The sequence below is a fragment of the Eutrigla gurnardus genome (assembly GCF_963514095.1).
Source record: "Eutrigla gurnardus genome assembly, chromosome: 19".
Lineage (NCBI taxonomy): Eukaryota > Metazoa > Chordata > Actinopteri > Perciformes > Triglidae > Eutrigla > Eutrigla gurnardus.
In genome coordinates this window covers 22,651,266-22,678,820 of record NC_139930.1, presented here as the reverse complement: position 1 = coordinate 22,678,820, position 27,555 = coordinate 22,651,266, and the positions used below count along the sequence as shown (strand labels likewise).

Genomic DNA, 27,555 nt, shown 5'->3' with positions numbered 1-27,555 from the left:
TTGTGCACAGTTGAGGAAGCATCAGGTTGTAGTAAGATAGTTTGTGAACAATCAAACATCATGGTTATAACGTGCATCGTACAGGGTTGTGAAAACAAGCAGAAGGTATATAGTCCCGTCATGTTTTGAGTGATGATATTACTGCGCCGACGTCGAAGTGCTTCCAGTTGTTATTCCGCCATACTATATAGTTATCCTTGTTATCCGCTTAGAAAAATTGCCATGTTTCATTTTGTGTAACCAAACTTTGGTCGTGTAACTACTCACGTAACCGTATTTAAATAGGGACAACGTGGAAGTGCTTGGTCGCTTCTAACTTCACCCCCCTTTGGATCCTAAGGACAAGCTACATGCTAGCAAATTAGCGCTGCGCGGAAGTGCGCGCAAGAGCCATTGAGTGCACGCACAGAGGAGAGGGAGGTATGTATCACCTCGTCTAAGATCAGAGCAGAACATAGTTCAGTATGGAAATGCGGTGGTGTTTTCCTTTAAAGGAAGTTTAAAAATCTAAAGAGGTTTAATGGGATTTGAATGTTGAATAATAGCCTGAATGTGTGAAAGATGTGGAACGTTTTAAAGTTTGAATGAAGTTTTTTTACATGACCACATGAATGAGTACAAAGGTTGGACATCCCTGAGTCAGGTTTATGGCTTTATTGACCTCTAGTGGTAAAACGTGTCAACTTCAGTGATAAAAAAATAATGCTAGGGCACTTTGCATGTTCCGACTGGCATTAAATTGTAATGTATTGATGAAATAATAGAAACAGTGCATTGCAAAAATAGCTTTTGAATTTAGTTTTTGTAATGTGATGGACTCTGTTAGAGGTTAATTGAAGGAGAAACTGGCATAGGAGACTTTGATGCCTTAATCTGTGTGCTTCAAGTTGTTTTTAGGCTTTTATTTCTATGTTCTTATTGTAAATAACACTGAACATTGACAACTTTGTTTTTAATAAATAATGTACTTAATCAGAAATAATAAGAAAAACTCTTTCTCTTGGTGCTGTTCTACTATATTATGTGTTAAATAGAGGTAGATAGACAAAATATTAGATATTTTTACTTCATGTAAAATGAAAAAAAAAATCATTATAGATCACTATAAACATTCACATTACTCACATTTTAATTAAAAGAAATAGTAAATTAGAAAAACATTAAGAACAGAGCATGAATGAGAGGACTTACACAAAGTAAACTTTGAAGTTGTTTTATTTACTCAGATTTTGTTGAGAAATCTGGTCCTCAAAGAACAGTTTAGAAGGTAGAAAACACAACAGCAACAACATCAATATATTTAGAGGATAAAGTGGGCTGATTGGGTGTTTCTTCTGCTGATGACACAGATCTGAAAGATTAACTGTGGATGGTGACGGATGCATGTGAACTGAAGGAGCTTTGTGGCACTAGCATTGTCCACAGTCAGCGATGACGACCTTAGTTGAAGGTACACCACTATCTGAGCCTGCTGTCTCCATTGCCTTGACAACGTCAGAGCCCTCCACAACTCTGCCAAACACCACGTGCTTACCGTCCAGCCTGGAGAGACGAGATGAACATCTGAAATAAGTGTAGCTGTTGCTTAGACCTGAATGCAACGAGGGTCAATGTGGAGCTCACCAGGTGGTCTTATTCGTGCAGATGAAGAACTGGGACCCGTTGGTGTTGGGTCCAGAGTTAGCCATGGACAGCGTTCCCACGCAGGTGTGCTTCAACTTGAAGTTCTCGTCTGCAAACTTCTCCCCATAGATGGATTTGCCTCCGGTTCCATTGTGGTTGGTAAAGTCTCCGCCCTGCAAAACAAAACAAAAGGCTCAGTTCACTCAGCATTTGTGAAAAGAGTAATCACAGATGTATTAGCTCAGGTTGAATCTGAAATGAGGAAACAAATCTCTTTGCCTTCACTGTACCTGGCACATGAATCTAGGGATGACTCGGTGAAACGTGGAGTCCTTGTAACCGAAACCTTTCTCTCCGGTGCACAACACGCGGAAATTTTCTGTAAAATAAAGACATGTTACTTCATTAGAGCATTAATAAGCACAATGTATTGCATTAGAGCAGGAGTCTCCATCTGAAACTAAATGAGGGGTTTCTAGTCTTGGGCACAGTACAGCTCATCCACCTTAAGAGCCAGTCCACCTTAAGGGCCTGAAGATGTGGCTAACTTCAGGGCTAACCCCCTTCACTTTACTCAGCAGACGACAAGTAAACCCAGTCAGGTGCCGTTTTCTGTTACACTATAAAGGGCAACCTCTGGTGTCGCTTGCTGTGCACTACACAACATTACATCAACAACAACAATCAAGGGCACCGCTAGGGATTTTGGGCCCCATGAAAAGAATCTTTACAGGGCCCCCCAACACAGCTGATATTTTTTGATGCTATTTTACATACAATCTGTGGCGCTGTGTGACATCGCCGGTGCGCTACCTGCAGCTGATCCAGTGGACTGAACCATTTTACATAAATAGAGGGGGGGAAGGGGGGCCCTGCAGGCGTTGATGTTTCCAAAACAAATAAAGTTATTGTTACCAGGACATAGAAAATGAAACATTTGTGATTATATGTTAGTTAATGACTTAGTGTCATTTTTTTTTCTGTATTATAATTTCATCATCATTAGGGGCCTCTCTGGGCCCCCCTCAATCATGGGCCCCAAAAATCTGTCTCCTTTACCCCCCCTTTTCGGCGCCCCTGGCAACAATTACTGCTGCTCTTCCTTCTTCCTACTTCTGGTATCAGCATAGCACACCTTGTACCACCACGTTGGCATACTTTTGGCTCTGCAAATGGTTATTCAGGCTCTCAACCACAGCCGCACCCCACGTTCAGAAAAAATATTGTCAGGTTTGGATTCAAAGCCAATCATAAGTTGTGTGGAAAAAGCCAAAGCAGCAGCTCTGTAGTTCCAAAGCTGTCTCCTCATTGTGAACGTTTCTTTACCTGCAGTCTTTGGGACCACATCAGCTCGGAGCTGCAAAAACACGGACGTTAGATCTTTACATTATACAGGTCAATATATACAGTCTTTAAACATTAATAAAAAGGACCATAGTTCAAAGTGACTCAAAAGTTATCTTACCTCCATAACAATCCTGCCAGCGCTCTTTCCACCAATAGTGATGTCAAAGAAAACTTTGGGGTTTGCCATGTTTGCTGTCGAGCTTGTGATCTGGTTATGATGGAAAAATACTGTTGAATGAACGTGGCTTCCGTTCCACTGTATCTATCAGATCTGTATTTATGTGAGACTATGCTCCGGTTGCTGACAGCCAATCACAGCCAGGTTCTTCTTACAGGCTCCAGAATGGACCAATAGGAATGGAGACAGACAGGGCGTAAATCTGTCATTACTCCATGGGCGGAGCTTTTACCCAATGGACAGCATTCTGTCATGAAAATCAGCAATTTCAAAGCACTCAAGTACAAACGTGCTTGAATCCAGTGGAGCCAACATAAATGGGTGCAGTTTGATAGCCTTTCAATGGGGAAAAAGGGAGGAGATAGCTTATCTCATGTCCAAACATGAAGATAGTTATAATACTGGTGGGCCATTCTGATAAATATCTATATCTAGTACTATTATTCGGTTATATACTTCAATGGTGGAAGAAGCACTTAGATCCTTAACTTCAGTAAATATGCTATTATCGCAATGTAAAAAGCTAAATTCCTACATTCAAAATCATAAAAGGCTGTTTGGAGGATTTATTGGACATTTAAAGGTATAGTTTAAAACTTTGTGGAAATATGCTCTCATTCACTTTCTTGCCAAGGGTTCAATGAGGGGATCAATTGTGGTGCTGAACGGGTGGCTATTAGCTTAGCATAGCTTAGTGTAGCATAAAGACCAGAAACAGAAAGCATGGCTCTGTCCAGATTTAAACAATACACCTTCCAGCACTGCTAAAGATAACGTGCCCACATTAGTGTGAGGAAGAGGATTCATTGAGTCTCCAGCTGGTTGGAGATCCTCGTACTTTCAGCCTCCTGTGGTCAAACTCACTGATCTGTTTGTTTCCATGGTGACGTTGAATGAAAAAGGACAAATTTACCCCCATTCTGACCTGAAATTATGTACGAAGAGTGAAAGTTGTAGGAACAAGAGCAAGTTTGCAAATTTGAAAAGATTTTAAAGCTCTGAAACATTCACTCCAATACACAACATAGTAAGACTGCTTTAAAGGAAAACACCACCGCATTTCCATACTGAACTATGTTCTGCTCTGATCTTAGACGAGGTGATACATACCTCCCTCTCCTCTGTGCGTGCACTCAATGGCTCTTGCGCGCACTCCGCGCAGCGCTAATTTGCTAGCATGTAGCTTGTCCCAGTATATTCCTTAGGATCCAAAGGGGGGTGAAGTTAGAAGCGACCAAGCACTTCCACGTTGTCCCTATTTAAATACGGTTACGTGAGTAGTTACACGACCCAAGTTTGGTTACACAAAATGAAACATGCCAATTTTTCTAAGCGGATAACAAGGATAACTATATAGTATGGCGGAATAACAACTGGAAGCACTTCGACGTCGGCGCAGTAATATCATCACTCCGCTCCCCCTCTTACTTCCGTCAATAGAACCTACGTGACCTGCACGCCGTCGCCTGCACTACCTGTAGTAGTTTATGCACAGTTGAGGAAGCATCAGGTTGTAGTAAGATAGTTTGTGAACAATCAAACATCATGGTTATAACGTGCATCGTACGGGGTTGTGAAAACAAGCAGAAGGTATATAGTCCCGTCATGTTTTGAGTGATGATATTACTGCGCCGACGTCGAAGTGCTTCCAGTTGTTATTCCGCCATACTATCTAGTTATCCTTGTTATCCGCTTAGAAAAATTGGCATGTTTCATTTTGTGTAACCAAACTTGGGTTGTGTAACTACTCACGTAAACGTATTTAAATAGGGACAACTTGGAAGTGCTTAGTCGCTTCTAACTTCACCCCCCTTTGGATCCTAAGGAATATACGGGGACAAGCTACATGCTAGCAAATTAGCGCTGCGCGGAGTGCGCGCAAGAGCCATTGAGTGCACGCACAGAGGAGAGGGAGGTATGTATCACCTCGTCTAAGATCAGAGCAGAACATAGTTCAGTATGGAAATGCGGTGGTGTTTTCCTTTAAAGGAAGTTTAAAAATCTAAAGAGGTTTTAATGGGATTTGAATGTTGAATAATAGCCTGAATGTGTGAAAGATGTGGAACGTTTTAAAGTTTGAATAAAGTTTTTTTACATGACCACATGAATGAGTACAAAGGTTTGACATCCCTGAGTCAGGTTTGTGGCTTTATTGACCTCTAGTGGTAAAACGTGTCAACTTCAGTGATAAAAAAATAATGCTAGGGCACTTTGCATGTTCCGACTGGCATTAAATTGTAATGTATTGATGAAATAATAGAAACAGTGCATTGCAACAATAGCTACAGACATTCATAAGTGAGCAGACGTCCACAAAGGAACCAGCAGCATCATTTTATTCAGAAATCACAGATTAAAGGTACAAAATATTACATGACGTCACAGCAGAGGGACATTTTTAAAGGAGAAAGTGGGTGTTTTTTTTCTTCTGATGCTGCAGATATTCACCATCCGAAATGTTATGTAACAGATATGTGGATGATAAACATCCGTCGCACTATTTCAGTTCACCACAGTCGGCGATAACAACCTTGGCTCGAGGCGTGCCGCTCTTTGTGCCCTGCTTCTCCATTGCCTTGACGACGTCGGTTCCCTCAACAACATTGCCGAACACCACGTGCTTCTTGTCCAGCCTGCGGAGGAGGGAAGCCGATTAGCAGGCGAGACCCGAAAGACTCAAACCTGATTGTGAGATGAACAAAGCGGAGCTCACCAGTCGGTGGAAGCCGTGCAGATGAAGAACTGGGACCCGTTGGTGTTGGGCCCGGCGTTCGCCATGGACAGCGTTCCCATGCCGGTGTGCTTCAGCTGGAAGTTCTCGTCATCAAACTTCTCCCCATAGATGGATTTGCCTCCGGTTCCATTGTGGTTGGTAAAGTCTCCGCCCTGAAGAAACACAACTATTATTCGTTTTTCTGGCAAAAAAACTAAAGAAACGGGACACATTCCTTCACTGCACCTGGCACATGAACTTGGGGATGACTCGGTGAAACGTGGAGCCCTTGTAACCGAAGCCTTTCTCTCCAGTGCACAACGCCCGGAAGTTTTCTGTAATATAAAGACATGTTACTTCATTAAATAGAATTAAACCAACTAAAGCACAAAAATAAGTTCATATCACCAGTAATAATCACTATGACCATCCAGGCTGTTGGATTTTTGGTTTCGTTTGCGTCAATCATTTTCATTTATTCCATTTTGTGACTCTTTGTTATGCTGATATATCTATTTGTGCTTGTTTGCTCATTCGCTCAACGCCTTCACCTTCTGAATCACACACACGGTCGACCCATATTCAGATTAAACGTTGAGGATTAATGAGGGCACGTCGCTTCCCCGACCAAACACCAACCCAGGAGCAGCACACACCCCTGCTGCACACACTGAAACGTCACACGCTGCCTACCTGCAGTCTTTGGGACCACATCAGCCCGGAGCTGCAGCACACCAGAAAACAAACAGCAGAAGTGGGAATTATCTTGCAGTGAGAGAAGATGGAATCCTTGTTGACTGAATGACAAATCATTTCAGCAGTTATTGTGTTGATAAGAGAAGGTCTGAGCTTTACAGGCTGGTCATGAACGCAGCACCGTTTGTTAACCCCAGCTGCTGCTGCTGCTGGGCGTTTCCATCATTATATCATCTATCTGGAGTATTTATCCATCACTCACTGCTGTTATCTGCATGCAATTAATCGTCCTCCATCACAATATAAAAACATATGAGTCTATATATTCAAAAAGGTGCCAAAATGGAAGTGTAGACGCTGCGTCAGGAGTTTCAACATGTCTTTAAGAATCTCATAGATGTACATAAAATATGATATAAATGTAAATGACGTGAGGAAGGGAAACGTGTTTATTTTACCTCCATCACGATCCTGCCGGCGCTGGCTCCGTCGATGGTGACGTCAAAGAAAACTTTGGGGTTTCCCATGTTTACAGTCGCGCCTGTTGTCCGATGCTGATACGCACTTAAATGAATCCGGCGTCACATTCCGTTCCTATTTAGGTTTCTGCGCACCGGTGACGTATCGGCTGCGGACAGCCAATCACAGCCAGGTTCTTCCTCGAAGGAGGCTTCTGTCATTTATCTTTCCGTTACCACAATATACAGAGAAATTTGATTTCTTCCCTACTTAACAAATGGTGATTAATCATGATTAATACACAACTACACCGTGATTAATGTGATTAAGATAAAACAGCCCTAATACCTAAAAATACCTGAAATAGCTGCAACATTACATACCTAAAATTATTATATACAATAATTAATATTCAATAAATACCAGTCACCAACACAAACTATTTTTTTGTCAAATAAAGTGATTTTTTATTTCTGATTCTGAGATTCAGGAAAGGGACAAGGTAACTGTAGGTACAATGACGATTATGATTAAAAAATAAATAGAAAATAATGGCAATTACAATGTGTTTACAAAATATGTGGAATAGTTTACATATTAAAAAACTTTTCTTTTTTCTTCTAGCAAATTTGCAGTTAAATAGTCCATAATTTCCAAATATAATATAACATTATTGTGTCGCTCAAATTGGCAAATAACCGTATTTCTTGTTGCCTCGTTGGACCAAAATCATTCATAGAAAAAAAAAAAGTCAGCTTTCAAAAGTGGTATTAAGAATAATTTCTCCCTCTGCATCTTTAACTGCATTACTGGATGTCAGCTGACCATCGTTTCCTGTCACACGTGTCAGTACGACCTTTTTTTAAATGTTTTTTTACAATTGCTTTATAATTTTCTAACATACAGTATGTATACAGTGCCAACAATGATCCATTATCCAACTAAATAACATTAAAATGTCCATGATTAACAATTCATTTGATACGCACACGTTCTCTAATGAAAACAGCTGATTATACAGGACATAAACCCGCGTCGTGATGGGTCAAACATGTCGAAACGATTTGAAAACCTTACTGGGAGCTTTCAAAACCGCAGAAAGTGCCACGACACACACGGCTGTACTCATTTACAGAACGCAGGAGGAAAAAAACCACCTCCGAACGAGGGCAAATGCAAACAGAGGGGAAGATGGGAGTTTTTTTTATATATATTTCACAGTGCTGAAAGATGTCAGATACAATGAGCCTCAGCGCCTCCCAAACTTCATGTATTTAAAAAAGAAATGTCTATTGTACATCTGGGGCCTCCCCCTTTATTTTATTTATTTTGTTTTTTTACTCCTTCGTCAGATCATAGAGGAACAAAAAAAAAAGAAAAAGTGACTGCTGCCCTTATCTTACATCATCATCGTCGTCATCTACGTCCCGTCAATAAATCACCATGAAAACACCAAAACTACCAACAAGCATTCCTCTCGAGTCAAACTAATATATTTTAATGATATCCGGGTCATTTGCGGGCGGGTCAGTTAAAATAATGTACGCATAAGTAAAATATTACCTAAAGCTTCATATAAATATTTACGTTATGAATATTTTTTAGAACATCATTGGTTAAACGACTCTAATGGCGAGAAGATGCAGCGCTGCTGCCCTCAGATCGCTGCGTGAGTGGTGAACAGACAGGAACGTCGTTCTGGTGTAATTTTGTCTTTAATCATTTTCGCGGTTCCAGTCGGTCGGGTTGAAAAACCCACCCGCACATCACGTGAACTCAAACCCAGCGTGACCCGTGTAGCATTAAAGAATGGCGGGAACTAGCCAGCTGTCTGCTAGTTAGCTCGCTAGCTTGCTAATTCCACAGATTTAACGTTTCACTTTGAAAATGACTTGAACAAAGTTGTCATTAAGTAGTTAAACATTCCTCATGTAGTCCGTCTGCCTCTGCTTAGTAACGTTACGTAAACCTCAGTGAGTTCGACACTTCCTGTAGGACAGTAAACCTCGGCTACACATAAAAATGGCCGCCGCTTTGCCCGTCCTACGTCGACATGTGATATTTATCGTATCCTGCATTTCCACGTCGTTAAAAAAGCCCTCAGACGTGAGGAGAGGAGGCGAAGATGCCTTCTGTGTTTTCATCGGGATTTGTTGACAACAATAAAAAAATATATAAAATATCAGGACCTTTTAATGCAGTGGTTCCCAAACTGGGAGGTGACATCGTGGGTTTACAGCGTTTTAAAAAATAAAATTACTACAAGGAAGGATTTTACAGCTCCGGAGAGAGAGAACACAATGACGATGAGGATTTGGGATTTCGATGCGACGACCGCGAGGTAAACGGTAGAAATCTAAGCTACCAGGAATGTGCATGTGTGCAAAACGTCGCCCCGACAGGAAAAAACTAATAAAAGGTTTGGGAACCACTTTTCAACTAACGTGTCCACGAACGCCTCATTGAAAACACTTCCCCCATCGGCCACCGTTGCCCTCCACCTCAACCAACACAATCCACCAATGAAATACTGTGGTTTCAAATCCTTCAGCTGTGATTTGTGCTCTGGTTTAAGATGCTGGTCTGCTCCTACGGGAGGAACCGAAGATCCTTCGTGGTGGAACACGTTTCCTGTGTGAACTTCAACGTACAGCAGGACGCTTCAAGGAGACACACAAAGACACAACCATATATACACACACACACATACACACACACACGCACGCAGACGACGGCACCATCCTCAGCCAATGAGAGCAGGGCTACAGCAGACAAGAGAAGCAGAGGCTGGAAGGCGACCCGTGTGACGGGGTGGAGAGCGGTCAGTTGTTCTCGAACAGCGACAGCAGGTCGTCGCTGCTGTTGTTGGGGAGGTCGGGGGGGCCCAGGTAGGACAGCAGCTCGTCGGGGTTCGTCAGCTCAGGAAGCAGCTGGACGGCAGACAGACGACCACTAAGTTAGTCAACATTAGAGGGACAACGGAGGTCAGCTGTTCATCAAACTTTACACTTATGAACGCTCAAAAGTAGGGCGGAGCTTATCAGGTAAAACGACTCTCAATCTACCAGATTAGAAACTTGATATTCTTTGAGATTATAAAATCACAAATTTACAAGGAATAACATCTTTTCCAAGGAATTGACCACATTTGAGGTTTAAATCGAGATTTTACAGACAGAGACAAAAACTTGATGAGATTGAGATGATATGAACAATTATGAGATCAAAAGTCAAACAAAACTTTTTTTCTTTTTTTTTTTTTAAATCTCTCTTTGTACATCTACTAGCTTCTCAATTATTCCCTAAGAGTATACATTTTGTAAATTTGAGAGAAACAAACTCAGAAAGAAATGTGGGAAACTAAGTGTTTATGGATAGTCAGGCCATCCGTTTCCAGTCCTTATGCTAAGCTAAGCGGCGTCTGGCTGTAGCTTCATATTTACACTAAGGATGAGATCTTAAAGTTTCATAACTGGTTTTTATTCTTGAGTTTAGAAGTCGCTAAATTTGGGCGCTAGCTTCAGCTACAGCTGCTCCACTCACGTCTAGTGCGTGATCGGCGCCCTCTCCTCCAGGTGCTCCCGGGCCTCCCAGACCAAAGGAGCCTTCGCCCTGCAGCCGGGAATTCTGGGTATTGATGTTCCGCTGCGACAGCGGACTGCCGGCGTCGCCGAGACTCTGACTCCCATGAACGCCCGAGCCGTGCTGCAGGAGGTTGTGGGCGTGTTCGATTCGTCCGGAGTGAGGTGTCTGATGGCGGTGAGGAGACACAAAGACAAACTTTAATCAAAAAGGTGATCAACATAACAGAGTGAGGTCACAGTGAGGTCAGGTGATCAGGAAGCAGGGCAGCAGCAGAGTGCGGCAGCAGCAGAGTGCGACAGCAGCGGAGGACGGCTGCCCGGAGCAGCTGCTACGTGGTTCGGTGGCGGGGGACGCCGGCGGAGACGGTCTCGGTCAACGTCTCCTTCAGCTTCAGTGAAAAGCTCTTCACTGAACTCAGGAGCCAGAAGGACGAGACAGTTCAGTGCTGCTGACGGACACGGCGGCTCACTATTAACCCGTTGGACTGAACACAAGGGCTGTTCAGATGCTCACTCTTCAGAAACATCTCTATTTTTTTCATCACGTTAAACGATAACGAGTCCTAACGAGACACTGGACCACATCAACACTCCCGAGTGATCACATGTTAGCAGAACAGCCAATCGGAGACAAGGATTTACCCTCCACCTGCTCCGTTTGTTCATCCTTTCAAACAAAACGGCACATTTGACACAGCGGTATGCTTTTCTGTGTGATTTCAACAACAAAGAATCAGACAAAAACACTGAATGGAGGTAGGTTGGAGGGAGATCGCCTGATACTGAAAGGACCCTTTAAGAGGAGTCAGCAGTCAATGACGAAATGTTTTTCAAAAAGTGTGATTCACTGCAAGATGTCCTTGTTGGTGGTTTTGTGGGATTTATTGACATTAATAAAAATACTCTTTCACCTTGACTGGATGAATCCACTCCATTCAGGCCTCGGCTACATAACTGGTACCTGACTCTGGGTATGGATGTGAATCATGCTCAGTGCCTTCTGGCTGTGGTCTATTCATACGCTGGCCGTCATTGTTGCCCACTCAGCCGTTAAAGGAAAACACGGCGAGTGAAGCGAACAGCGATCCTTGCTGCCGTGGCCGGAGGCCGCTAGAAACATGGGGGACGGGTACACACTTCCTGTCGCGTGTTGCTTTGTGAGAGACGGGTGTTGCAAAAGGCTGTCCCACCTGCTCAGGCTGATAGGGGAGCGGAGGTCCAGAGGAGGTGTACTCTCCGAGCGTCGGGGTCCCAGGGGTGTTGGGGAAGTCTGTGAATCCCCCTTGGCTCGAGAATCCCTGGCTCCCTACGACACCAGAACACAAGGAAAAAAAGGAAACGGGTCATGAGAGGAGAAGAGAAAACGCTTCCAGCTGTGGAGGATAAGAGGAGGCGCTGCTGCTGGATTCATTGTTCTGGGTCTAAGAGCAGAAAGTGTGATTGTGTACAGTATGTAGATATAAAAGTACATACACACAGTACCAGTCAAGAGTACTCATTCCTCACACTAGTTTACAGAGATCGTCTTTACCCTAAGAGCTAAAATATGTAACTTTTCTGTATTTAAATGTCTTTGTGTACTTACATTATCTTGAATGTTGAGAAATCTGTCATTTAAATAAAGGTTTCATTTGGCTGCCTGTCAATGGCTTCACATCTTCTTTGCAAATGCTTCAGCGTCATAATTGTACTTTTTATTCAGTTTTAAGACACATTTTTACACACTTCTTAGTGTGTTTGCGGCAAAATACTTAACTACTGTATTGAAATAAAAATGTATGAATGCCAATTTTTGCCACTTTGATAAAACTTTTTTTTTTTTTTTTAAAGATGATAATATCAAATTATAAAATACCAAGTAAGAAATTTCAAGTTTTAGGTACTTAACCTTTTACTACACTATATTTATAGTAGTGACCATCGTACCGACAGTAATATCCTGCAGTCTGAAGCGGGTACTACTCATTCACAGCGGTCCCGAGTCCGGACTCTACCTGGTCTGTTGTAGTCTGGAGTGTTCCTGCCGCCTGCGGTCAGACTGTGGTAGGGGGACGACGCCGGGCCCAGGGCGGCGATCATCTCCATCACGTTGGGCAGGACCATGTGACTCGGGCTGACCGTTCGGCAGCGTTTCAGGACCGGACCATCGGGCTCCTCCTTTATATGCAGGTCGGGTTTGATGGGCACCGGCCTCCAACCACAAACCGGGTCTATGGTGATCTCCTCATAGTCAGAACTGAGGGGGAGGAAGATGGGTTGTTTACTTACCGAACAAACACCCCATTTATTTAATTTGCATGAACTCCACATAAAACACTCACTTCTGGATGTAGACCAGAATCCCCAGCATGTACTGGTCCACCTCCAGCCCTTCTAGCAACGCCGTTTTACTGTGAACGAGACCGACAGACCGCTGGTTAACTTTACGTTGATGAGGTCAGATTCGGTGCAATGAGACGCTGATGCAGGACTTACTTGCACACAGGACATCTCCAGGTTCCTCTTTCACAATTAAGCTGCAAATAGGACTCCAGGTCGAAACACTGCAAAATAAAAGACATCCGTATGAGAGGATTCAACTGCATGTTTTAGGGGGGTGATGGCACACCAAACAGCATCAGAGAAACTCAGCTTATTAAACAGGAGGCCGCTTTATTAAATCATTTTTTACCGGTTTTAATCAGCGGGACAGTTTGTTTTGGAGAAGAGGGGACCTAAAAACATGTACACGTACAAACATGTACGATTACTCTCTAAGTACTGTAATTTAGCACAGATTTATGGAAGCCCATTTCTGCCACTCTGATGCAAAATAATTTAAATACGGTAATTAAATAATAATTAAATAATTTCAGGATATTTGTTCATCAAAGCAGAGGAAAAGGGCTTCCATGCAAATGTCCTGATAATGAGAGTCTATGACTCTGCATGCACCCGACGGTGAATGGCGTACAAATATGCAAACCCCTCGTTGCGAACATGCAGATATAAGCGAGACTCCACCTGTATGTGTCTGCAGTCGTGACCTCTGGCCGGCAGCTGGATTCGTCTGAACGTGATCGGGCATTTGAGGGAAACTTTGATTGCCGTCTGCTCGACGCCGTCCTCTCCATTCAGTCCGGGGGTCCCGGGGATGGTGCCGCTGCTGAAGTTTCTCTTTACTGAAAGGAAATAAAATTTTAAAAAAGGAGGAGGAAGCAGAGTTACTTTACTGATATATGAAAAACTTAATTCTGTTGCTCGAAACAACCCAAAACCTTTTAAGACCACAGCACCCCTTCATTTTTCACAATCAATCACCACAATGCATTAAATATTATTCACAAGTAAAATACTTTGAATTATGAGCACAGGCGTAAAAACAACAGCCCCAAAACAAAACATTACTACAGTAAAAAGTACGAAAATATCATCAAAATGTACTTGACAGTATAAAAGCATTCACTCTGCACTAAGTAGCATGAAATAAAAAGACGTCAAAGTGATTTTCACTGACTCTTGGTGATGCAGTGTTCGGCCGGCAGGAGTCTCTTCTTCATCAGACCCTGCAGGACGGAGCGGACGGACGGCCGGTGGACCAGCTGCAGCACAAACAGGTGGGACTGGACCGAGACGGGAGGGAAGACAAAACGTGTTTACATGGGATGCCAGACGTTTCACACAACACACAGGAAATCATGGTTTGGAAGCCACTCACGCAGCAGCAGGCGGTCACTGTGATCTGAACGGTGTTGCGTCCCGGCTGACACACCGGCTTCAGGTACAAGGGCTTGTGGGAGGTTTTGTTGTCGCCTCTCTCAATGCACAACGGTGTTGCGTTGACACTCACCTGATCCAGATGGAGGAAAAAAAAAAGAGACAAAATTAAATGAAGGTTCATTTATTTGATGCTTTATCATCCTAGTTTTTGACAGCTGAATCAGAGAATGTATTAAAACGTGGACATTTAACACACTACAGAAGCACATAGGGGACTTTATTAGAATTATAAAGTAGAGTTATAGGATTGTAAAATTCCACATATGTATGTTTTATCTTAAGTAAGTACTCGCAATTTTTAACAAGGCAACCTGATTTTCTAATTATGCTTATGATTTTAGAATACGGTAATCAGATAATTGAAAAAGCGCCCTCTGTTGCAATTTATATCACATTTTAATAAGTCCTATGTGGGCTTATATCCTTAAAAACAGAACAAAAATGTATTATTATGATATATTCTATAGCTACATTTTCACAACATTTAAGTTTAGCAGCCAATGACATCATCCAGGAGATATGAAATCTCTACAGTGATGACATTTTCAACACAACCGGTCAACATGGTGATTAAAAAGACCCAGAAAAAGGGCCAATGATGCTCACTTGTACAGAGGCAGGCCAGTTAGTGTTCATCTGTCTGTCCTCGTGATGGTAACACTTGAACTGCAACTCCAGGTCAGGTCTGCAGGGGGCAACACAACACAGTCAGAGAGAGAGAGAGAGACAGAGAGACTCCAGATGGAGTTATGAAGAGTTTAAAACTGACGTTTGGATTCTATGAGAACAAAACAATGAACATTTATATCCATATCTATCTGGAATTATTATATTGGAGAATTTTCATTTCAGATATTAATTAGACATGTGAATATTAGCATTGACACAGTAATAAACCATATTATTTGAAATAAAAAAGTATGTTCCATCTTGCAGCTTACAGCATTCCACTGTATTTTGTGTCGAGTTTTTTTCACTTGACATCATTTTATTAAATAGAAGCAGAAAGGTGTTGTGTGATCTCACCTCAACATGAGTGTTTTGTAGACGGAGTCTCTCAGCTGGAAGGCGTGGTTACTGACGGCCAGGTTGTGCTCCAGTCTGAACGGCTCCAACACGACGCCGTCTCGGACCGGGAACGTCAGACGCAGGTCGTCACTCGGGTTGCCTGGAACGGAAGATAAGAGGCAGGTTTTAGGGGGTTTCCACCGCTGATGGTTTTCCTTCCACACCGACCTTGTTTGGTCCGGACCGTCAGACTTTTTAAAAACTACTTTTTGGGATGGTTTCGACTTTCGGACCAATTACAGGAAGTTGAGGCAGCTAGGCTTCCCGGAGAAGATTGCATGTAGACGCACGGACTGTAAATTCTCCTTTTTCTTTCCCATTTCCTGTCTCACCTGTGGAGACCTGCTGGGCGCTGATGTTGGGTTTGGTGTCCTGTGGAAGGTAGGGGGGTTTTGTGTCCTGGCCCGGCGACAGGTAGGGAGGTATGGACGTCCCCGGTGTCATCGGCGGCGTGGGGTTCCCTCCCATCGGCGAGCTGGGATACCCGGGCATCACCGCGCTCCGACCTGGCTGAGGGACGAGGACGAGTGTTTAATCTCATTAACAGCCACCAGCGTACAGCTCATTCCTCAGCCTTTCAGTAAAGGGACGACTTACCCCGTTGACTGCAGCCTGAGTGAAGGCGTTATACCCTCCGGCTCCTCCGGGTGGCAGGCTACCCTGACCGTTGAAGGGCTCTGACTGCAGGACACACAAGAAAGACAACACTCAGCTGATCATCCAACTAGCTGGACCCGAAGAGACCGACAGGCTTGGAAAATGACATCCGTGATCCCGGGAAGTTCATGGTCATATCACCAAACCAGGTGGAAATAGAGCTAATGATTACTTTCATTATCCATTAATCTGCCCATTAGTTTCTCTGTAGGCGTTTTCACAGAGATCCCGCCATAATCCCAGAAAGAAGACCCCCTTCACAGCACCGTGTTGTGAATACGATAACCTCGAACACAGCAAAACAGCAATAAAAGTCTAGTCTGACATTTCTGTTAAGGGATTGTTACTGAACACTGTGTTAAAAAAAACTAATATCAGACAATTTAGTAAAACTCCAATATCGATGTCGGCCTCAAAACCTCCAGCAGCAGTCAGGCTCTTATTTTGTAATGGAAAAGGAAGTGGATTACCTTATAATACTGTGGAGGGTTGGGCTGGCCGGCTCCGGGGGGGAACTGCCCCGGGTTGTGTGATCCAGAACTGTACTGCCCCATGAGAGGCATCCGACTGGAGGGGTAGGAGGGTGAGGGGGCACATCGCTGCTGTGGACCGGGGGGGTACTGCAGAGGCTGGGTCGGATACCCGGACATCCCTCCAGCGCTGTACTGCTGCACTGGAAAACCCTGGAGAGAACAGAAACAGGTTCAGGAGGTTCAGGTGCATCCGGCACACCTGGTGACGCCAATAAACACAAAAGATCTTGTGATCCTGAACACAACATCAGAATTACATGTCTTTCTGGTGCAGGAAGAAATATGAAAATTATAATTTAACAGGCTGCTATGGGAACACTTTGAATATTAACTAGTTCTAGTTCTCCCACACACCTGGCACGAAGTTTCAGTTGGCTGCAATCTGCAACCTCACCACTAGATGACACCAGATCCTGGACATTTAACATTACATAAAGTGTATACATTACTCACTGACCTCTGAATGAAAAGGCCGTTTGAGCCCCTGCTGTGGACCAGGATAGCCTCCGTGCTGGGGCATCTTCTGAACCTGGGCCGGGTGAGTAGGGTACAGGCCTCCGCTGGAAGGTGGCGGTCCGGGCCTGGAAGAGACCATCCCTGGAGGGCCCCGTGGGCCCGCATGAGACAGGAACTGGGTGCTGTAAGAGGATGCTCCACCCATCTGGGAGGGGAAAGGGAAGTATGACAGCGGGGTTGAAAACAAAGCTCACCGGGTATTTGACACAGTGCAGAGTGTGAACAACACATCACCCTGTACACACTGTGGGAACCTGGATTCAGTATCACAGTTTAAGTGGAAGTTATAAAGATGTATTGTAATTTTCTGACAGATCTCAAGTTAAATGCATCAATTTGATTCACTCCGAGAGCTAAAAGAGACGAGATCTATACACAATGTTTTGCTCCAGTAATAAAGGTCTTCATAATCACTAATACTGGATTCCTCATGAACATGCGGATCATCACACGTTTACATCACGGACACGTTTATACGACAGTTCACCTGACGGACACGCTTACCTGGCCATAGCTCAGCTCCTGGTTCTGTTTCTCCTGTATCGCTGCAACAGTTGCCGTAGCAGTGGCGGTTGCCGTGGCAGCGGCAGCGGCGACAGCAGCGGCTGCAGCCTGAGTGAAGTCAGAGGGAGGACGGACGCCCAGACCGGCACCTCCGCCGTTACCGGAGTAACTGCAGGGGAAAACGGGGGAAGACGATGAGTGGGAGCGCTGAACTCTGTGAACTGAGCATGAGCGTGTGTGTGTGTGTGTGTGTGTGTGTGGCTTTGTAATCATGAGCGTGAGTCAGACCAGTGGGTGAGAGCAGCCACACACAAAAAAAAAAACCCTGCAGAAATAGCACAAAGCATAGTGGTGCGTAAAAATGCCGTTCAAACATTTGTTTTTATGATTAAAGACGACACAAGAAATAATTACATTACAAAAGCAAGAACAACACACCATAGGTGTTTAATTATGTTTGTCAGCTCTTAGAAATTATATTAATTACGATAAATGTTGTTTCTTTACTTGACTTTGATTGTCTATATTTTCCTGGTTGAGATGTCAGAGAAAAAGGTCTAGATAAGGAACGTCCCCCTGCTTGGGCGACTTGTTTAATGTGCGACTATTACAGCAGGATCCGGGACCCAAAACAACCAATCTGTTGTTAGAGTTTCATGGAGCTCTAGTGACGTAGATCTCTACTACTACTACATGGATTGCCATGAAATTTGGTGCAGACATTCATGTTCCCCAGAGGATGAATCCTGCAGACTTTGGTGACCCTCTGACTTTCCCTCTAGTGCCACCATGTGGTTAAAATGTAAGAGCTGCAGTGTAACGGCGTACTTTCCACCGTAGCCCGACGCCGGGTTGTAAGCGCCTCCAGGACGTCCGTACATGACCTGCTGGCCGTAGCCCTTGGAGACGGCGTCTCCGTACGAATGCTGGCTCATGAACTGGGAGCCCATCCCAGGACCCATGCCGGGGCTTCCGCCGGGCATCATGTGACCGCCGGAGCTCTCACCCGGACCCATGGGTGCACAGAACACCTACGTGGGAAACAAGAGGAGGGAGGTGTGATCACAGTGAAATACAAAGTGAATCAGAGAGGAGGGTGGGAGGGAGACACAGGAAGCACTTCACTCCTGAGAGTCACGATTAAGAGTTAAACTGAAACTAAACACGAAGCATCCATGAAGTTAATAACACAGCAGTTATGACTCATGCTGATGAATCAACACATTCATGTGACAGACTGATCTAGATACAGTTTTATTCTAAGTGACTGAAACCAGTTTATTTAAATGTTTCATTTCCTGGAATGACTTAGTAGTGATTATAGGTTAAATAGGAAAAAGCTCCATTACAACCCATAACGGACTCACTTAAAGCTGCAACTAAAAAATATTGTCGTTATGGATTAAGCTGCATATTATCTGATCCATAAAAGGCCCATTTTAAGTTTGGTGTTGTTTTAAAAAACAGCGTGTTTTATTCATTTAACAGTTAATCCCCCTAATACCTAAAAACCTTAAAAACTACATGCTAACTAAACTGCATTCTCAATTTATTTTTCGATGGAAATAAATTTCCTCCCAGTTTAAACGTTAAAAAGACAGAAACCAGGACAAAAGTACGCAGTCAGGTTCAGTAAAAGACCTCCTCCACACGCCGACTTTGATCAGAAACCTCATGTGTGGTCGAAAACAAACGTGATCCACTGTGGGAGAGTATTTTTAGGAGACGAGGCTGCTTCTGAAGAAAAGCATAAAATCCTCCCCGTTAAAAGTCTTTTCTCATCAAAACTGAGTGTCTGTGTTTGGAGCCGTTTGAAGCTTTTTTTGTGATCATGTTCTGTGTTTGAGGAAAACAAAGTGGATCAAATGTTTTACTGCTACACTTAGAAATACGACCAAACCGATGAGACAGCTGAGCAGTAAAAATGCTTGTTTTATATTTACTTAGAATCAGACATTTGTGACTCACAAACGAGTGAAGTGTAGGCGTGACCTTTAAGAGCAGCTTTCACAGCAGCAGAGAGGATTTTGCTTCACGTCTGCTCCATTGATCGCTTTGCATAAATATAGTAGAGTAAAAGTAAAGTAGAAGCTGTTTCAATTGACTTTGTAAGTGTATTAAATATCTCCGGGAACAAATAAAATACATTAAGCTAACAAGAGGCTTTTAATGATCAAAATGAGGGAAACTTATGGAGTAAAAAAATAAAAAATAAAACCAAATACAAGCCAATTACCAATTATGCTCAGGATTTAGAGTTAATAGATAATCGAGATAATCCAGTATCCAATTACTCGTTTCTGTGGACAATGCGGTTTCCGAGCTTTATGAATTTTTATTTTAAATATCAGTTACATTTTGCATCTATTCTTTTTGTGTTCATATATGACATGAATGTAGAAGGTTAAAATGTAAATGTACATTATTATTTAATATGGTTTTGATTTAAAAAAATATTGATCATAGCCGCTTTAAGTTAAAGAAATATGCCATTTTTTTTACTGAAGCACTATGGTTATTATGGGTTTTATTATTTATACATAAATAATAAATAAACACTAGCTTTTACTGGTTTTGTGTCGTTACAGCAAACAAAACAGGAGGGAAAAAACAGACATGTGATACCTGGCTGTGTGTGGGATTGGTCACGCCCCACACTGTGGTTACTACAGAGAGAGATCCCGGGTGCTGATTGGTGCCTGGTTGCCAGGAGACTGGGTCATTCAGGAAGGGGCCGTCACTGCTGCAGAGGGATGCAGAGCAGAGTTACTGCGACGGTTCAGGAAGGTTCACGAGAGCAGACATCAATAACTGTATCACAGACGATTTCATTGTTTGCACTGCGGCAGCACGGAGACGGTATCGAGTAAAAAAGGATGTCGATGCATCAGCTTCGCCTCGGCGAGCTCGCTGGAGCATGGCTCCTTCATCTGACGGTTGAGGTTAGCCCTGGCTTCCTCCTTCCAAACCTCAACAGGAAACCACCACAGCAGCATTTCTCTCACACCACATTTCCCGGATTAACAAAGCCAACATCCTCGCCCCCGTAACTGACCATCTTTTTAAATACTTTCCCGTTTAAAGATGACTTTGCTCTCTCTTTGTACAATCAGGCACATTTCTGAGGCCGCTTGCTTGCTTGCCACACGTTTCCTGCTTTGGCGGCTTTCTGGAGGGAAACAGCCGCCAACAGGCTCTGTGGCTGCACGCCATTAAAATCAGCGTTTTAGCTCGAGTAGACCTGATCAAGCCGCTTCCATCGGGGCTGAACGCAGGACAACAGTTTGTAATTGAGCTTTGATGGAATTCATTAATTCTTTACATGTAAACAACAACCAAGTTCATTTCTTTTTCTCTCTCGCACTTCTAGTTTTCTAAACTGGAGAGGCGCCGGTTTTCTTTGCCTATAACAAATTTGGAAAAAAAGTTAGATATTTGTTCTGTTTATTGAAAATGTGCAACAACAGCAGAAAAAGCCAATAAACATAATGTGAAAAAAAAATCGGTCAGATTTCCCCTCATGGCTTTCGGTCACAGTATCCGTTATTATTAACAGCAGGGAGCTGGTTTTAATATCACAGCCGTAGTATTTTACTACACAGAACAGTTGAGGATGCAAACGTACATTTAATGAATTTCTCTTTTGCAAATTCTCTGGGAATTCGGTGAAAATCAGCTCCGCATTTGGATGGAAACTCAGATGTCAGGTGACCCTGAAGAGGCGGTTTCTCCCGGTTACTGTTCGTCCTCTGAGACGACCTTCACTAGCTCCTTCTACACTACCTTTTCATTGCAGGAGTATCACTCCTTTTTTCTCCACCGTCGTAATTGTCAAAAAGTACTGAGACGGAAAGGGGTGTCAGAATCGTTGTTCCTCTCAAGTGGGTAGTCACGGAGAAGAAACCAGGCGAGGCGGCTTCTTTGTGAATGAGGGAGTCAACGAGCCGGAACAGAAGGTGGCGTTTTGAAGACGCGTCGCATTGATATTTACAAGCTCAGAACGTTGATCCGAAGAAGATAGAAAGATCGCACGAGGCTGCCATTGTATGTATATGATGCACACTAACTTCCCTTGCGGTTGAAGAATTGTGTAAATATGCAAGACGAGCAAAAGTTCACCATTCATTATTGTTTCGGTGATCTAGGACACGTATTTACACTGTTGTGTTACACGTCACGGCCTCTCAAAGCCAGGATGCATTGACACTCTTTCTCTGGACTTTTTCCACTAATTACTTCAAGGGGAAAAACGAAGACAGCATAAAAGGGGGCTAACGAGAGCCTGACTTTGAGATGCAGGACCCCCAACGAACCGTCACAGATAGAGGGGGGTGTCACGCGGTTCACCTGAGGACACCGAGCGCCGTGTGTTTGCGTGTACCTTTGTGGAGTGGGAGGCAGGGAAGGTTTCATGGAGTTGAGGGGGTTCATCGGATGAACGGGGGGATCGTCGGAGAGCCCCCACTGTCCTCAAGAGGCAGCCCTAAGAGGCAGAGAGACACAGGAAGAGATGGTTACGCAGAGCTCGTCTGCTGCACAGCAACAATTCATCATCGGCGTGGCCCACACTGTGTGCACAAAAGACACAGCGCCCTCCCACTCAGAGCCACTCGCTTTAATCTGTGTGTGTGTTTGTGCGTGTGTGTGTGTGTGTGTGTGTGTCAAAACGTTAGCCTATCACTGACTGCTGTAGCTCCAATACCTCTCAGAGGATGGGGGGCAGGGAAGCTAAATTTAGCTCGCTGATTTCAAAAGGAATTTAAGAGAACAGAGATGTGAAGAGGCAGACTCTTCTCTCAGCAGCACGCCGACATACAAATCAGCCGCTCGCCATCACACGGGAATCATCTTGTTCTTACGATTTCATTTCTTACACGTTCCTCATCCAAACCCGCCGCCGCTGCTGTTAATCATTTTCTTTATCTTTCCTGACGCGCCCCCCCTCCTCCTCCTCCGTTTTTTTTTTTTTTTTTTTGTAGATTTGGGTCAGACACCCCGCAATCTTGTGCAGGAGGAGGTGCCGTCGGAATCACATGACCAATAACACCTGAATTCCCTCCAATCAAAAGGCGTCGCCAGCCTCCAGACGGCACCTTGCAACTTCCATGGCAGCCACACAAAGACGTCTGTCTCCGTCCCTCGGCAGCACAGACTGTACCTGCAGTGAAAACACGGCGTTCTCTCGCACTCAACTTCCTGACCTTTTCTTTACCCGCAACTCTTCCTCGTCATCCAACTGCCCTCCCTCCCTCCCTCTTAGCTAGCTGCCATCACATCGACAGCCAAAAACACTGGCGGCGCTCAATCAACCCTCAGCTGACCCTCCGCTTACAGCCGCTACAAACGCTGCTTTGTTTGGACACGTTCCAGATTTTGTATTTCCTTTTATGTATAAAAAGCAGATGAAACTAATATCAGCCACATTCATTTCTTTGTTGTTGCCTTTTTAAATGCAAAAACAAAGTCACTGCATACAAAGATTATTTTCACTACCTTTGTATAAATGAGACTTGAGAGACAAAAAGCTAAAAAAGAGAAGACAATGCATTTCTGTCTATTAAATTATGGACAAAATGCAGATAGATCCGATTTTCAAAAGAATGATTAATAAAGCATGTTTTAGAATTACAGATGTGAATGATTTTTTGATTATTTTTTATTGTCTTTTTCCACATTTTCAGTTATTACAAGACTGAAAATGTTAATGGGTTATCTAAAGAGACTCTGCTAATCAATGCATGGAGTAATTGCTGCGGTACTAAATAATACAAGGAAACAATCGTCTTCCCATTATGTGAATCAACTGTTTAAGACATTTCATTTGAAGAAGTTGCAGTCAAAGCACTGTCGTATGCAGAAAGGAGGGAACCAACGATGAATGATTATTGATTCATCTTTACTATGAATAAATGAGTAAAGCAGCACATTCTCACATTAGACAAGCAAATATTTGACTTTCTTGAAACGTTGACTCAAATATTTAACTAGCTGCAGATCCATTTTCTGTGGAGGGTGCCAGTAGAGCTGGACATCAAAACTTTATATTAAACATGAAGTATATTTTTTATATTGGTTTAGGTTCCCAAGCTTAAACAGTCAAAAAAGTCAGAAAATGTATGCTCATATTTGCTATTTTTTTGCCTATTTTCTAAGAGACCTTAAAGGGGTTTAATCTTGTTTAAATTCATGTTGGCATTTGATGGATTAAACAAACAATGAAAATATTGATTAACTTTATTAGATCTGCTGGGGAACAAGCCTCAATACTTGTGCGGTTCTAACCGGAGTGTGTCGAGTCTCGATAGTTGGCGTTTGATGCCCCGATGAGATTTGTGATCTCGTTTACTCGTCTCTTCATCGCAAAGCTTTGTATTGAAATGTTTCCCGTTTTACACTGAATGCACCAATCTGATCTTTGTTTCTTTGTTTCTTTGTCAGCGCTACGGTTAAGTTCACTTTCACAGCAGACTCTTTTTGTTACACAGCGATTCTGCTGCATAATGTTTCTTTATCTTTATCTCAACCCTCTGAACCCCGAGCAGCTACTGAGGTGTTTTTTGCTGCTGAAAGCAGAATTTAACGTTTTCAACAGGATCTGGTTCGTGCAGACAATTTATTTTGGGGTGAAATTCAGCTGAAATTACAAATTTCTTTTTAACCCTTTTAGATCACATCCCTGGTCATAATGTGTACCAATCTGACAACATATGCTGAAATATTTACAAAACAAATCAAAAAACTATATATTTTTTTCTTGGAAAACAAGCACCAACCAATTTAACCAATTATATCATCATAACAGAAAAATTTCAAAAACACACGGAAGATAAATTATGTTTCAGCTGGAGTTTAAATGAGACGTGTAGAATTGTTATTGATGTTATTTTGATTGAAAAAAAAAAAAAAACACAATTTGAATTGAATTGATTGGTTTGTTTTTCCTGATGGAAGCATTGCATCACACATGATGTGTTCATGGACACTCAGAAATGTGGTGCTTTTCAAAGCAACAAGTGCGTTTGGAGGCTCAGAGGTAAGACATCCGCTAGAAAGAATTTTGGACTTTTTAGCTGACACAAGTCCGATGCTGAAGTCACCATAGATTAGTTTAAAGCAGTCGATAGCATCTGGAGCCAAAACGCCCAAATCAAATTCAATTAAAATTAGTAATTAATTCAAGTCTAGAGACAACAGTTATTGCTGTTCAAGTGTGTATGAAGAGCTTTAGGGGAGAAGATGTTGGCAGCTCGTCAGGAAAGATGATTAAATAGTCCCTCCGCTGCGTAATCAAAACATACAAATACACTTTGTCATTTATTAGCTGCCAGTCAGACCAGCATTGAAACCAGTCAAAGGCTCTTTTGTTACGAGCTTATTCAGAGGAACACAACCACCTTAGCCTGTCCTTTTAGGTATACATGAGGTGGACAAAATAATAGAAACAACTCAACAGTGTAAACTTCATCCCTCCAAAATAGGCTTAAAACTCTTGAAATGGCACTGAAAAATACTGGAATCACTTTACATTTAGTTAAGAAACAAATATTTGTATTGTGTCACAGATGCATCCTTGTTAGGTGGAAAAATATAAAACAATCTTCAATAAGATGATCATGAATCATAAATGTCTCCAAACTCCAAACAATATCAAAGCTTAAGTGGTTGATCTCACGGTGCACCGGCCTTTAATGGAGCGCTAATCAAGAGTCTCAAGGGATCTGAGAGATCACCAATTAACAGCCTCTCTTACACACAGAGGAAGAGCAGCCGCTGTGAGCAGCGAACGTTCACGAGAATGAGAAGAGGAGATATCATTACTGCAAGGAACGAAAGAAGAATAAACATCTACAGCATCTATTATCTGTTTCTGGTGTGTGTGTTCAAAACAGTAGTATATCAAGTTTTACCAAATTTACCAGCTGCAACATCAAAGTGATGAACACGTTAATGCATCAATAATTACAATAAAATAAAAATAAATGTGCACTTTTTTTAATGGGTCATTATGCATTATGAGTACTTTTAACTTTTGATGCTAATGCTTTTTTACTTTCACTTGAATGCAGGAGTATTTCTACACTGTAGTATTACTACCGTGTGTGTGTGTGTGTGTGTGTGTGTGTGATTGTGTGCTACAGGTGTCTGATTAGAGTTATCAAGATTGGAGCTTGTAACCTACAGTGTTAACATCTGCACTGCACTAATAAAACGCTCCTCTGCTTCACTTTACTGTGTAGAGTTACAGATAAAACACAAGGTAAACAGGACAAATCCTACACCAACAAAACATCTGGATGCATCAAAAACACCAGCAGCCTCAATATGCAGCTTCTTTTTTTGGTTTCACCTTCTTCATCCAAGACTTGTCACACAAACACTGACCCAAACTAACCCAGACTGGCTTCCAGCCACAATAACATATTATTGTACCCATGATACATCCAGGAAGTCATTGCCAAAAAATAAATAAAAAAGGGGCTGAAAAACAGGCACTGGCTACCACATAAACACGTTACATTGCAACAACAACCCATGCATATTAACAAACAACTGTTGTGTTAACCACAGCATCCAGTGTGCCAAAAACGTGCAGAATTTTCCCTCCATCTCTACCTGCAAAACGCTGCTGCTGCTGCTGCAAGAAATATAAAAATAAAAACAAAACATGCTACTCAGATGTGCAGCAGCACAAAGCCGAACAAAGCCTTTGAGCGGGTGTGCATGGTGGAGGAGTGCAGCCTCTCTGTAATATCTGATCCATCACTTACAAGATAAAACGAGAACAGCAGATGTGTGGTTTTTCTTGTTTCACCTTACCTGAGCCGAGCTGCTTAACAAGCGCAGACGTGTTGAGGTTGCAGGCTCGCCGCAAGTATAGTTGAGGGGGGAAATAACAGCGATGTGAACGTAAAATGTAGGTGATATCGCAGTGTTGAAGCCGCCCCCCTCCCAAGTTTGAAGCATCTATGTTGTAAGTCTAAGTGAGTGGAAGCGGGAGCTGTGGAGGTCTTTAACACGCTGCTGCTGCTGCGCCGCCGCCGCTGGCACCGTTAGCTCCCGAAGGCTAGTTAGCCAAAGTTAGCTTGTTTTACGTTACACCGAGCGAGCAGTCAGCCCCGCGGCGTCGTCAGCGGCTAGCTAAAGAGCTAACCGGGCTAGCGTGACAATTAAGAACAGGCTGTAACCGGAGCTTACCTTTTTTTTCGCCTGCTCCGCCTGCCAGACGACGAAGAGCCGCTGCTCGATCGTAGACGGTTAGCATACACGGCTGGGCTAGCTAGCTGGCTAGCTAGTGTCGCAGTCCCGGGCTAACAAGACAAGGCTGCTTGATTACCGTGTTGTCGAGCGTATTAATAATATATACGTATATATTTTGTAAATAATATATATTTTTTGTTTTCACACCCCAGGCCGTCGAGGAGTAAGTACGCTATAAATAATAAGTATTCGTAATGCTGCTCTTATTTATTGTCATCTATAATCAGTACGTGACTAAGCTGGCCGAGTCAATTAGAAGAAGCTTGTTGCGGTCTGTGCTTTGGGGAAGGCCATAACCTGGCAGCTCAGCAATACCTCCCTCATTGCACAATGACCCCTCATAATATATTCATGAGATCACAGGACTAATGTCTCCCACAGAGAAAGGCATTTTCCTGTCCCTCCTCCTCCTGCAAGTCAGGCGGCTGACTGACTGCAGACCAGAGCAGCAGATCATTTTAGAGAAGAGATAGGAGGGAGGAGGAGGTGGTGTTGGTGGTGGGGGTGGGGTGGGAGGGGGGGATCATGGAGAGTGACGTCACCCGTGCATGATCACGTATGTATGATTCCATGCATGTAACATGGTTTGTGATTTCCACTAATGCACCTGCACATGTGTAACAATGTGAGCGGTGGGTGGTGTTGCAGCAGCAGCAGCAG

At 43.2% G+C, this 27,555-nt stretch overlaps 3 protein-coding genes across 5 annotated transcripts; all 3 read right to left on the bottom strand.

Annotated features, from left to right (window-relative positions):
- Window positions 1-1,197: 1,197 nt before the first annotated feature.
- Window positions 1,198-3,244, bottom strand: LOC311030058 (peptidyl-prolyl cis-trans isomerase-like). Its single transcript, XM_084035590.1, has 5 exons — window positions 3,089-3,244; window positions 2,950-2,980; window positions 1,914-2,002; window positions 1,624-1,796; window positions 1,198-1,542 (listed from the first exon to the last, which is right to left on the bottom strand). Exons 1-5 carry the CDS (start codon window positions 3,155-3,157, stop codon window positions 1,410-1,412), a joined length of 495 nt encoding a protein of 164 aa, XP_083891716.1. The 5' UTR covers window positions 3,158-3,244; the 3' UTR covers window positions 1,198-1,409.
- Window positions 3,245-5,465: 2,221 nt separating this feature from the next.
- LOC311030054 (peptidyl-prolyl cis-trans isomerase-like) lies at window positions 5,466-7,143 on the bottom strand. Its single transcript, XM_084035584.1, has 5 exons — window positions 7,016-7,143; window positions 6,555-6,585; window positions 6,108-6,196; window positions 5,862-6,034; window positions 5,466-5,781 (listed from the first exon to the last, which is right to left on the bottom strand). Exons 1-5 carry the CDS (start codon window positions 7,082-7,084, stop codon window positions 5,646-5,648), a joined length of 498 nt encoding a protein of 165 aa, XP_083891710.1. The 5' UTR covers window positions 7,085-7,143; the 3' UTR covers window positions 5,466-5,645.
- A 312-nt stretch (window positions 7,144-7,455) lies between these two features.
- zmiz2 (zinc finger, MIZ-type containing 2) lies at window positions 7,456-27,351 on the bottom strand. Of its 3 annotated transcripts, none has more exons than XM_084035577.1 (20): window positions 26,833-27,351; window positions 22,019-22,120; window positions 20,263-20,380; window positions 18,466-18,668; window positions 17,638-17,806; window positions 17,075-17,278; window positions 16,555-16,767; window positions 16,025-16,108; window positions 15,760-15,937; window positions 15,386-15,527; window positions 14,966-15,044; window positions 14,298-14,429; window positions 14,097-14,202; window positions 13,604-13,761; window positions 13,076-13,143; window positions 12,922-12,990; window positions 12,595-12,836; window positions 11,791-11,906; window positions 10,560-10,766; window positions 7,456-9,946 (listed from the first exon to the last, which is right to left on the bottom strand). In XM_084035577.1, exons 2-20 carry the CDS (start codon window positions 22,066-22,068, stop codon window positions 9,839-9,841), a joined length of 2,646 nt encoding a protein of 881 aa, XP_083891703.1. In that variant the 5' UTR covers window positions 22,069-22,120; window positions 26,833-27,351; the 3' UTR covers window positions 7,456-9,838. The 3 variants fall into 3 exon arrangements, with proteins under 3 accessions (XP_083891703.1, XP_083891705.1, XP_083891704.1); XM_084035579.1 differs by having other exon boundaries at window positions 20,263-20,377; XM_084035578.1 differs by lacking the exon at window positions 26,833-27,351 and adding an exon at window positions 26,455-26,821.
- Between the last annotated feature and the right edge of the window lie 204 nt (window positions 27,352-27,555).

Excerpts from the sequence above, each read along its gene's own strand:
- LOC311030058 (XM_084035590.1), bottom strand. The coding sequence starts at position 3,157 with ATGGCAAACCCCAAAGTTTTCTTTGACATCACTATTGGTGGAAAGAGC. Across the intron at positions 2,981-3,088 it reads CTGGCAGGATTGTTATGGAG|CTCCGAGCTGATGTGGTCCC; the intron begins GTAAGATAACTT and ends GTGTTTTTGCAG. Across the intron at positions 2,003-2,949 it reads TGTGGTCCCAAAGACTGCAG|AAAATTTCCGCGTGTTGTGC; the intron begins GTAAAGAAACGT and ends TTTATTTTACAG.
- LOC311030054 (XM_084035584.1), bottom strand. The coding sequence starts at position 7,084 with ATGGGAAACCCCAAAGTTTTCTTTGACGTCACCATCGACGGAGCCAGC. Across the intron at positions 6,197-6,554 it reads TGTGGTCCCAAAGACTGCAG|AAAACTTCCGGGCGTTGTGC; the intron begins GTAGGCAGCGTG and ends TTTATATTACAG. Across the intron at positions 6,035-6,107 it reads TCCCCAAGTTCATGTGCCAG|GGCGGAGACTTTACCAACCA; the intron begins GTGCAGTGAAGG and ends GTGTTTCTTCAG.
- zmiz2 (XM_084035577.1), bottom strand. The coding sequence starts at position 22,068 with ATGAACCCCCTCAACTCCATGAAACCTTCCCTGCCTCCCACTCCACAA. Across the intron at positions 18,669-20,262 it reads CCAATCCCACACACAGCCAG|GTGTTCTGTGCACCCATGGG; the intron begins GTATCACATGTC and ends TTTCCCACGTAG. Across the intron at positions 14,203-14,297 it reads CAGTGACCGCCTGCTGCTGC|TCCCACCTGTTTGTGCTGCA; the intron begins GTGAGTGGCTTC and ends GTCTCGGTCCAG.